At 40.0% G+C, this 12,025-nt stretch overlaps 1 protein-coding gene across 4 annotated transcripts in view; it reads right to left on the bottom strand.

Annotated features, from left to right (window-relative positions):
- Positions 1–39: 39 nt before the first annotated feature.
- Positions 40–12,025, bottom strand: part of FSD1L (fibronectin type III and SPRY domain containing 1 like) — a 33,596-nt gene continuing 21,610 nt past the window's right edge. For 2 of the 4 annotated variants that reach the window (XM_004949352.5, XM_424884.8), the window contains 4 exons: positions 8,168–8,262; positions 7,455–7,706; positions 7,030–7,118; positions 40–5,368 (listed from right to left, as the gene is read on the bottom strand). In XM_004949352.5, coding sequence (XP_004949409.1) covers positions 5,246–5,368; positions 7,030–7,118; positions 7,455–7,706; positions 8,168–8,262 — 559 coding nt within the window. In that variant the 3' untranslated portion in view covers positions 40–5,245. The remainder of the gene's footprint in view (positions 5,369–7,029; positions 7,119–7,454; positions 7,707–8,167; positions 8,263–12,025) is intronic. The other 2 variants (XM_004949353.5, XM_004949354.5) reach the window with 1 other exon arrangement.

Genomic DNA, 12,025 nt, shown 5'->3' with positions numbered 1-12,025 from the left:
CGGGACGGCCGCGCGGCAATGAAGGCAGCATGGGCTAGGTGGAGGTGTACGCATCAGCTTTCAGCTTTATTTAGTAATACAAAACGCCTGCAACACACACACACACTCACACACACACACGTGAGAGACAGCAGAAGGCGCCCTGCCTCCCTCGGGCGCCGACAGGCCTGTGGGCAGGGGGGCTGCCGAGGGGTGGGCCGAAGCGTGGTGGGCGATGAGATGAGCTCCGGCGGAGCGGCCCGGCCCCTGAGCGTGAAGTGCGACCGAGCTCGGGGTGGCGTGCCTCCGCTGTCTGAATACGAGAAGCAGCGAAGGAGGTTTGTGCAATAGCTTCATGCCGTTCTCTGAGGAGAAAAAGCGACGAGGAAAGAAAGACAAGTCCCTCTCTGCCTTCTCAATTTGGTATTTAAAGGAACGCCTATCAGCTGGATGCTTGTACATCATCCTTTCTGCAGGCTGCATTCCTAAGTTCACACAGCTTGTTACAGAAATGAAGATAACCTGCTAAGTTCATTCAGGGGAAACCTCCAGTTCCTTACAAGTTATGCTGAAGATATTTTAACTCTGAAATACTGCCAGTAACTGCTTAACTAAGTAATAGCAAAATCTCAATTTGGTCATTTAGAAGATCTCCCCTGACTTGCCACCAAACAGTCTCTGGCTCCAGAGCAGGGAGGCTCAGTACTGAAGTCACCAGCTGTGTTACTGCGTTGGACAGAAGATAATCCCCACCAGAGAACTGCCCCTCCAATCCCTGAAGCTTCTTCTGGGAAAAAGCAGCTCCAAAGGCTGCGTGCATCTCTCTTTACCCGCAGAGCAAGTTCTTAACAGATATTATTAATATACCTTGTACAAACAGTGCACCAACTGTATCACTAATATACTGGTACTCAAGTCAAAACAGAGACTAGCTCAAAAAAGAGTCTAAAAAAAAAATCTAAAGTGCTTAAGGCAATTCTTCATATCCCCATTTACTAGAAAAAAACAAACAACAATGGAACTAGCTGTTAGCAGCAAAGATCTGACATCTGTGCAAACTATTGTAACAAATTTATCTTTCAAGAGTACGAAGTCACATGTTAAGTTAATTTAGGACGCTGGTTAGACTAAAACTCGCAAGTCAAAAAAAATCACAGTATGAAACACTTCACGCTTCCTTCAAACTAAGCATTAAAGAAAAAGATTACATAGGTTGCTCTGAAAGTAGTGCCTCTTATTTCCATGGAAACTACAACAGATACAAAGATAAATACTATTTGATAGAGCACATTCTCAGCTACAAAACACTTTTTCAATACAATCACCACCATTAGCTATGTGTTTTTCCTAGCTGTGAGCAAGAGTGCAGCATGCAGGCTTGTAAAAATCTGCTCCAGCAGAAGTGACCCCCTGTGGCCACTGATGAAACCACCCATTGCCTCAACTCTACTCACATCCACTGTTTGGTCTCCATACACATTCAGCAAGAGTCGATGAAAGTCAGTGGGTGCCACTGTTTCCACATGGAGGAATTCAATGACACAGCTTTGCTTCACTCCCACTTCCACGTCAGACACCATTCTGTCAGACTGCCCCTCTGCTATCATCTCTCATATGGCAACAAAATATTGCCCAGAAGATTCGATCTCTACTGCCATACCACCACCATCTGCCTCTGTCACCATGGGTCAACATAATAAAATAGGAGGCATTACTTTCTGAGCAGCTCTCATGCATTATACATTTGGTGTATAATCAAGTTTACCTTACAGGTTTCACTACAACTTTCTGAAACAATTTCATAATTACAATCATAGAATCCTAGAATAGTTGGGGTTGAAAGGGATCTTAAAGCCCACTCAGTTCCACTCTGCACTGGGCTGCCCCCCACCAGCTCAGCTGCCCAGGGCCCCATCCAACCTGGCCTTAAGCACCTCCAGGGGTAGGGCACCACAGCTTCTCTGGGCAGCTATGCCAGGGCCTCACCGCCCTCTCAGTAAATTACTCAGACATCTAAGCCAAATCTCCCTTCTTTTAGTTTAAAACTATTCCCCCTTGTCTCATCACTTGGAGACAATGTAAAAAGTTGATCTCTTGCTTGTAAGTATTTCAACTGTGGGAAAGCTGCAATGAGGTCTCCCCAATGTCTTCTCCAGGCTGAAGAAGTCCAGCTCCCTCAGCCTTTCTTCATAAGGAGAGGTGCTCCATCCTTTTGATCAACTTCGTGATCTCCTCTGGACTTGCTCCAAGACCTCCATATCTTTATTCTGCTAGGTGACCCCAGGCCTGGACTCAGTACTCCAGATGGGGCCTCACAAGGGCAGAGCAGAGGGGGGAACATCACCTCCCTTTTCAGTGCTCTTCATAGAACCATGGAATTGCTCAGGTTGGAAAAGACCTCAAAGATCACCAAGTCCAACTACAACCTAACCATGCTACCCTAACTCTAACAACCCTCTGCTAAATCATGTCCCTGAGCACCACATCCAAATGGTTTTTAAACACATCCAGGGATGGTGACTCAACCACCTCCCTGGGGAGCCTATTCCAGTGCTTTACAACCCTTTCTGTAAAGAAGTTTTTCCCAATATCCAACCTAAACTTACCCTGGCACAACTTGAGGCCATTTCCCTTCATTCTGTCACCTGTCACCAGTGAGAAAAGACCTACCCCACTCTCCCTGCAGTCTCCTTTCTGATATTGGAAGAGAGCAATAAGGTCTCCCCTCAGCCTCCTTTTCCCCAGACTAAAGAGCCCCAGTTCCCTCAGCCTCTCCTCATAGGGCATATTCTCCAAGCCCTTCACAAGCCTTGTTGCCCTTCTTTGGACCTGCTCCAGCACCTCCACGTCCTTTCTGTACTGAGGTGCCCAAAACTGAACACAGTACTCAGGTGGGGCCTCACCAGTGCCGAGTACAGGGTCTGGATTACTTCCCTAGTCGTGCTCACCACAGCATTCCTGATACAGGCCAGGAAGCCATTGACCTTCTCAGCCACCTGGGCATACTGCAGGCTCATATTCAGCCGATGGTCCATCAGTACACCAAGGTCCCTTTCTATCAAGCAGCTTTCCAGCCACTCCTCCCAAAGCCTGTAGTGTTGCCTGGGGTTGCTGTGACCAAAATGCAGGACCTGACAGTTGGCCCTACTGAAACTCACACAGTTTACCTTGGCGCATCCATCCAGTCTATTCAGGTCACTCTGTAGTGCCTTTCTCCCCTCCAGCAGATCAACACTACCTCCCAAACTGGTGCCGTCTGCAAATTTACTGAGGGTGCACTCAACCCCCTTGAAATCATTAAAAAAGATGTTAAATAGAACCAGCCCCAGTACCAAGCCGTGGGGGACACCACTTGTGACCTCTCTTGTTACACTCCCATTACAGTGTTAGAGATTACTCACTGTTTCTCATTACACACTTTCTCCTCTGGAAAGAAAAGATTATATTTATAGTAGGGTAGGTAGGTATAGTAGGGCAGATGAGTGGGTAGCATGAACAGGCACTTGGCTATTTAGATGTCTATTAACCACAGCCTAAGGAATAAGTCTTAAAATAAGAAGGAACTGTCATAATTCTTTTCTCTCTGACCACCACTAGGGCCCAGGCATGCAAATCTCACATGACAGTGACATCTTAGCAGATGAGCTCTACTCAGGTGTTCACTGCAATAAAAAAAACTAAAGAAATAAGGAAGAAATACTTGAAATTTGGATAGTAACAACTGCTTATGTAATAGCTTCAGATGCTGTTTATTTAAGGATTATGTCACATAATCACAGAACCACGGGTTGGAAGGGACCTCTGGAAATCAGCGATTCCAACTATCTGAAAAAACAGGTTCCCTACAGCAGGTTGCACAGGAAAGCATCCAGGTAGGTATTGAAAATCTCCAGGGGAGACTCCACAACCTCTCCAGGCAGCTTGTTCCAGTGCTCTGCCACCCCCAAAGCCAAGAAGTTTTTCCTTATGTTCAGACTGAGCTTCCTTTGTTCCAGCTTGTGCCTGTTGCCCTTTGTTCTGTTGCTGGGCACCACAGAAAAGAGCTGGGGCCCATCCTCTTGACTCCGGTCCTTCAGGTATTTGTAAGTGTTGATAAGATCCTCTCTCAGCCTTTTCCAGGCTAAGCAGTCTGAGGTCTCTCTGCCTTTTCTCATACAGGAGAGGCCCTTAATCATCTCTGTAGCTCTCTGTTTTACTCTCAACACTAGTTTCCCCTTCTTTCTTGTACTAGGAGAACCCAGAACTGGACACTACTCCAGACATGGCCTCACCAGGGAAGAGTAGAGGGGGAAATCACCTCTCTTGACTTGATGACCACATTCTTTTTATTGTGGCCTAGGTAGGTTATCGTGGACCTTCTTGGCCACAAAGGCACACCACTATCTCATGGCCAACCAGTTGTCCACCAGGACACCCAGGACATCCTCTGCAGAGCTCCTTTCTCCTTTCCAGCAGGCCAGTCCCAAATCTATACTGATGCATGCAGTTATTCCTTCCCAGGTTTACCCTCTACTACCATGCCACCTCTTCTGACACTGTGGGCCAACATAATAAACTGGAAGGCATTACTTTCAGAGCAGCCCTAACATATCTGAAAAAAATATTTCAAAGCTCTTTGACTTGATTAGAGGGAAGCAAGCAGATTTCTAAACAGTCAGTGATACACAAATAATTCTCATTGAAATGTTAACTCTTTCCACAAAGAATATAACATGCCTTTTTTGTTGCTGCTGTTTTTTGTTTGTTTTGAAGCTCTCCCACTAATAAATCATTTGACTACTATTAAACTTCCAGGTAAGAACTGAGATAGAAAACCTATCATTTTATGTGATCTGTGAAAGAAATGTATGACTACGAATCCAAAAGTACTGTTAATTTTTGATATATATTTTTTTAATCAGAAAAAAAGCACAGATTACTCTATTTCTTCATGTCTACCCTACAATCTCTTACATGAATAGATACTCTTTTGAAATGCTTACTTGTTATCTCATGTTTGTACAAGAAGACCAGTAGTATTAATATATAGTCAAATAATTCTTGCTAGGAGAGCTAAGAAAATGCTATTTGTTATATTCTTCATAGAAAAATATTTGTAACATAATTAATATTCAAGTTCATAACAAAATGCTTAAGTACAGTAATAGAAAAGTACATAGCTCCAACTCTTGATTTTCCCACCTACTTATCAAACAAATTCTCAGGTTTCTGCACGTAGCAGCTGCACTGAAAAAAAAAAGTCAACAATAGAAGTGTTCAATAGACATTATTGGGCAATATTGTTTAAACTACCAGTTGATCCACTCAATCCATTTTCATTTTTCTGGAGTGTTTTCACTGCACTTGGCACCTGCAAACCAGTACTTACTGCAAGACCACCACACCTGATCTGAAAGAGAAAGGAAAAAAATATTCACAAATAATCTAAACATTATGAAGCAGTTATATTTCTGTTCTCCCCTCCCAGAGTGGAACTGACACAAAACTTAACACACAGCTGCATTTGTCTTCTCTCTTTCTCTGTAGTCATAGCACACAAAAACATTCTAATCAGAAGTCAACTCTGAATAATCATAGAATAGCTCAGGTTGGAAAGGACCTTAAAGCTCATTTATTTCCAACCCCCTGCCGTTGTCAGGGTTGCCATCCACTAGATCAGGTTGCCCAGGGCCCCAGCATTAGACCATAAAATCTAAGATGCTACACACTCTATGCTTTCAGACTGAGTTTATAACAAAACAAAAAAATCCTATATTCAAGACTGATATCCAAGCAGGAAGTACTTAATGACAGTTACAACCAACATGCAACAGTTCTCCAGTGTCGGAAAGCAATACTTTGTTTCAGCATGAAATGACAGAGCTATCTGAATGCAAACACTGACACAGTTCAATGTAAAAAAACAGTTCTGAGGAGCTTCAGGGCCACCATTGCAAGGGACACCTACTCTCCAACTGAATGATATTAAAGAATGTGTGCCCAATTTCACAAATAAATTTCAATACAACAGCAGTAATTAAGCAGCTTTCCTTTTTTACTTTGACTGTATTCAAGTTAACATCAATAGCGTAAGAGAGAGGCTGCAGCCACTAACTGTTAAACTCTGTATGAGATGAAAACGAATAGGCTGAGCTGTACAAGCAAGTGTTCCCTTCCATGTCTTAACAACTGATTTATGAGTCAGCTGTAGCAATGCATCATCAACTTGTAGTGGTATGTCTGACAGTAAAGTACGATGAGAAGTAAAGCTGCCTGGGCAATATTTATTAATGGGCCTAATTACACGATAGAACTACAGTGCTGTGTTTTCTGTGGGCTGGATTACAAGAGGCAGAAGGTCAGTGTCCAGGCACCTGAGTTGTAACTATGAACTAAAGTGACAGACTCCTCTGATGCCTAACTTTTCCCAGGCCTATATCCTGCTCCCAGAATATGATGTCCTTGGTAGGCAGCTTATAATGCAGCTGAGGCCTCCAACTCCACTTGTTCAAAACCCTTAAAGAAAAACAAGCATGTAGTAACTTATTCTCTTCTCCTGCATTTTTGCAGATTTGAATTTTCACAGTTAAAGCAAGTTTTCATTTATTAGCTTATAGGCAGAAAAAAGGCATGCAGACCAGTGAAAAAGCTAGCAAGAAAATCCCACTACTTTCAAACATCTGAAAGCTATAATGTTTTATCTCAGAGTGATGCATTTAATCTAGTTTAATCTCATGATACCTGCTTTGGAAGCTTTTAGCATATTGGGCTTTTGTCTGCATCAGTTTGAATCTATTACTGTAGCAGGATCGTCAGCTAACAGAACACAATGAATTTATAAAGATTTTTATAAAGATGAAGTGTCTTATAGTTGAGAGATCTGTAATCAAGAGTTCACCCCAGTGAAGTGTCAGGGTGTAATGTAAGCACTGTGTGAAATAAAAAAGAGAACAAACATTTTGAAGTATTCATCACAAGCAGTAATCCACATTTCCACCCTTAAAGCACAACTATTAGTCTTCAGCAAAGTGAATTCAGTGTTAGAAACAGATCAAAGTTTTGGATACTGACCATGAAGGCTGGTAACAATGGCTGTGTAAACTTCATTCTGAAGGTATATAGTGGCACCTTTGAGATTGCATTGTAAAACGTGAGCTGACCTGAAAGAGGCAGAAAGTAAGCTGAAATACATGTTTAAAGCTGCTGCTGTCTAACTTTCTCTAAGTTTGGTACTTTTCCAGGAAAACATTTGGAATAATTTCCCTGGAACAGAATTAGTTTATTCTACAACTGAAAATTTCTCAGCAGCTGTGTCATATAGATGAACTCAAGTCATTTGATATTATGAGCATTATTACACTAACAGCGCTGTCTCTTTTCATAAGAGACTGTCAATTGGAAGCATCAGTAATGTACTACTTTGCCTTGCACTGCTTCAGTTAGACACCAATATTCAAATAAGCTTATTAGTTAAATTTAATAGAACTGTAGTTTACCTCCATCAAAGTTGCAGTACACTCCTAACCTGTCTGGAACAGGCATATCCAGCGTCTTGGTCTTATTATTATGTTTTGCTGCAAGTGTGTTTTGCAGCCAGTTGTTGACATGGATGCACCAGCTTATGTTAGTCTTTCCCAGCTGATCATATTTCCCCAGCGTTTTATACGCCACACCCACACTGTAGGATTTGCAGTCCTTCTGTGCTCTCACTTCCCAGTAGTGCTGCCCGCTTTCAATAGCATTGTTTCCTATCAAAAAATACATTTAATTGTAATATATTTGTATCTTACAATTTTTGCTTCCTAACAGGAACCAGTTAGGGTTGCTCTATTTTAGCTTATTTACAGTAAAGACTTTGAAACAGAAAAGTCTGAACTACTAGTAACAAATATATATATATATATATAGTATAAATAGATAAGAGATAAAGCAGAAAAAGGAGGCAGTTTTTACTTATATCCACTAAGACAAGATACATTTAACAACAACTCATGTTGCAAAGCTGAGAATGCCAGTCACTAAGAGCTTTGTAACAGAGGACTTCAGAAGACCTGAAGTCATTTGGTATAGCTCAAAATCCTGGTGCTAAATAGGCAAGACTACCCCTGTGTGGGGCAGCATCAAGTACACAGCCTTGGATGAACTCAGATTTATACTCTGATTCTTATCTAATCTGATTTCAAAGTCATAAAAAAAAAGTTCACTTTACCTAACACGGTGTACGATTCACCAGCAAAACGATCTCTGCTGCCCTTCACTGGGGCCTTTCCACCAATAGATGTCCTCTTTGGAGATGCACCGCTTCTAGGAAAAGAACCGTTCAAGATTTGCACACTACTACAGCAACGCACATCAAAACAAGTTTTCCCAAGCAAGAGCCAATTATGTTGCAAAAAACGTACACAAGCTACTGCAATGGCAGTCAAGTTCAGCCACTAGCAACACAACTCTAACAGTCAGCTAGTACACATGCACAAAAACCGAGATGGAAGACATGACAACAAGGAAAAAAAGGAAATCAAGATGTAACAAGTTCAGAGAAACAAAACAGATGGCAAAAAGCAGATGTGTGGCACACAGACTTCTACATAAACCAGTATTTTGCCTGGAATACTCAGAACCTTGGACAGCTGTTTTTCACATAAGATTTCTAATAAACCATGTAAATCAGCTACAACAGTTGAGTATGAATGCACTACTGATACTCGATACAAAGATACCTAAATTTCAGTATCAGTGAATGAGAAAGTAACACCAGTTATATCTTAAAGATGGGTTTTTCAGTATATATATTGCTTGGATAAACTGTGAAAGAAATCCCAAGAAAGAGTGCAACCCAATGAAGAACTACAAAAGGAATAAAACGATAACTGTAATTTCAAAAATCACACACTGAAGATTATACAAAACCCAGGAATATCAAATCTAAGCAGAATTAAAAGAGATGAAACAGGACTTCCAGAGTTTAATGCACCATAATCCTCCTCAAAAAATTAAATATCAAAAGTATATATTGAACAAGGGGGATTTTATTTATTTACAAAGTTTTTCAAAGACCCCACAAAATTAAACTGTGCCATAACACACTGTGCTGAGGAACACACAGCAACACCATAGGAATCCTTATAAAATTAAAGAGTCTAATCCTAACAAAAGCAAAACCTTTCTTGATTAAGTATGATCAGAAAAATCTCCCTTAGAAATTGGTAACAAAATAAATGCAGAAAACTTTGCACTGGAGAACATATTAGTGAATTTCCATGAAAGAATAATTTTTAACCCAAGGAGGTTTCCTAATGTTTTGAAATATTTTCTTTTACCTTTATTATCCCTTCAAAATGTAATTCCTAAAAATTTAATCGTTACACAAAATGAAAGCTATTAGCAGACTACAGTGAACATTAAACCTTGGTAGTCAGAAAATCATGTTGTTTTTTTTTTTTTTTACTTTAAAAGCAATTAGTGGCAAAACTGTTTAACTTCTCAGAAGCAGCTACGTAGTTTACAGCTTTAATTTCACTGACAAAACTTGAACAGTACAGAAAGCACGTTACTTCTGGCATATTTAGGGAGATTTCCAAATCCACACCCCCAGAGTCTAGCATACAAGAGCTTATATACAAAAAAGAATGTTTTCCCTTTAACTTTCTACTTCAGCTACAGGTTGGTAACGCTAATTATTGTTTAAACATCTACACCAAGTACAGTGAAGTTGAGCTTGTTACTGTTCTGACTCATTCTACGCTGATTTCAACTTCCTGGAATTGTTCTCAAACACCATTTCATAATGGGTCAGAAAATGCCCCTTCTGCCTGGTAACACAATTAAAATAAACTCAGGTGGCAATTAAAAGATGAGTTGTATTAAACCATCATATAAAAACATGCTAGAATATCTTGTTCATCTTCATTTATTTTGATCTAGTTAAGGAAGCCTTCAAGAAATCACTGCTCTCAAACTGATGATTATCTTTAGCACCACAACCTAGCATATAAATTAGCAATACTGATGAGAAGATAGCCAACCTTCTAAATGAATTGCAAGAACTACATGAACCAGTTAAGTGAGTAGCATGCAATAATCCGAACTACATCAAAAGCTTTCCAATGTTATTAATGTGAAAACTTGTAGTTTACTTACCAAAGGAAAAAGAAACAAGCAGTTGCATAAAAAGAAACAAAACAAAGCAAAACCAAGAATTAAAGCATAATTTCAGGGGGAAAACACTCACTGCAGAATCCATCCTGCTTTAGACAGAGACCATTCATTTGCATAGCCAACAAAAGCTGCTGAAATTTTTCTATAAGATTAGGTATAACTGAGTTAGGCAGAAAGCAAGTGTGGCCACTTAGAGAATGACTCTAGGAAAAAAAGCAGGTACTCTGCTAGAATTTTGTCAAAGTCAGGGAAACATTAAAAGGTCTTCAGTATTATTTCTTTCACATGTTCTTTAAATGGCCACCTGCATGGGCTTTCTCAACTGAATCTAACAGCCTTTAGCAGTTCAGACAATGGCATTCAGTATTTAGCATGAACGTTTGAAAAAACAAATAAATAAATGCAAAGTTATTTTTAAGTGCTTACCACTCCCTTCAGAAATGGAAGGGCAGAAAATTTTGTAGCATTGTCAGTTTGGTGCCCTCTTTCTAATGCAGCACAGATTTTATTAGATAACACAGAGTAACTGATGTATTTCTTCCACTCTTCAATAACAAAATCATAGTCTTATGACTATGATTGTCATCTGTAGTACAGCAGTTAGCCTCAGTTTTATCTTTTTTCACCAAAGAAAACAGACTTGGAGCAACATTCGTTCTCTTTTGGAGAAGACTAAGGACAGATACCAGAAGTTACCACAGAATGGCTTAGGTTCGAAGGGACCTTAAAGACCATCTATTTCCAACTCCATCATAGGCAAGGATGCTTTCTCTAGATCAGGTTTCTCAAAGCCCCTTCCAGTCTGGTCCAAGACATTAATACACTCTTACAGATATGTTACCTGTCATTAAGAACCTGTCATTAAGAACCATATGAACCACGTCCATCATGTACTTCCAGCCCTTAAAAGATGCCTATTTGCCATGTGAAACAGATACTACCATAGCCTCTTCGCCAGCCATGGAGTTAGCATTAAATTTTAATCCCTCTAATACATACTAATTTTGGGCTGGTACTTTTAAACAAGGAAGAAAAGCCTCCTGTATGATTCAAAGATCCTAAATCTCCTGCAAGAAAAGGTGAGCCTGAGACACAGTTGAACATGACCACATCATACCAAACCAAAAGCTAGGGAAGTCCTTTACTGCCAGCTACAAAAACAAAAGAGACAGACTCCCAAGGTTTGTAGAGCAAGAAGTCAACCCCGAAAGCAGGCTTAAAACCTGGCTCAGCAGAAATTGATAGCTTCCTGTTGCAAAACTATAGGTAGTGCACAGCTTCAAGAGCTTGTTTCACCTACATAAATTTTTCAGTACTGCTAATGTCAAACAAAAATATATATTCTCCTGATGGATAGCACAGAAAAGTAATACCTATGAGAAATTATTGGGCATAGATTGGGCAATCTATGAGAAACCTGGGCATTTGCTTTAATCCCACAACTACAAAACCAGTGAAAAAGTTCAAGAGACTAAAAAAGTAGTAATTTCTCAAACAGGAGTTCTATTAGAAAATCATAACAAAAGTTCTAACTGAAAACACAGTTATACAAGGAATAATTGAATGTTCTGACAGCGTTTACATAATAAAAATGATGCTTTCTCATTTGAAAAGTTGATTCAGTAGGTAGAACTGCCATTTCTATTTATTTATTTATACACATACCATCAGGTTAAACTCTATCATCTTGGAAGACGCGAAAACACGTTTTTCCTCTGACTAAAGACAACTATTATACAAGTTCAGAAGCAAAAAGTAGCTGGATTCAAAAATAAGAACTAAAAATATCAAGTTACTTTAAAATTCTCAGAAATGAACAATAAGTGCATTTGGAAGAATCACTATTAAGTCACCATGGGGCAGAAGTTTAAAAATGTATATTACAGATATATACCGGTTATGTACAGAT

Source organism: Gallus gallus, chromosome Z (assembly GCF_016699485.2).
Source record: "Gallus gallus isolate bGalGal1 chromosome Z, bGalGal1.mat.broiler.GRCg7b, whole genome shotgun sequence".
In the NCBI taxonomy this organism is placed as follows: Eukaryota; Metazoa; Chordata; class Aves; order Galliformes; family Phasianidae; genus Gallus; species Gallus gallus.
The sequence above is the reverse complement of the archived record's forward strand: the minus strand, read 5'-3'. Positions and strand labels throughout refer to the sequence as shown.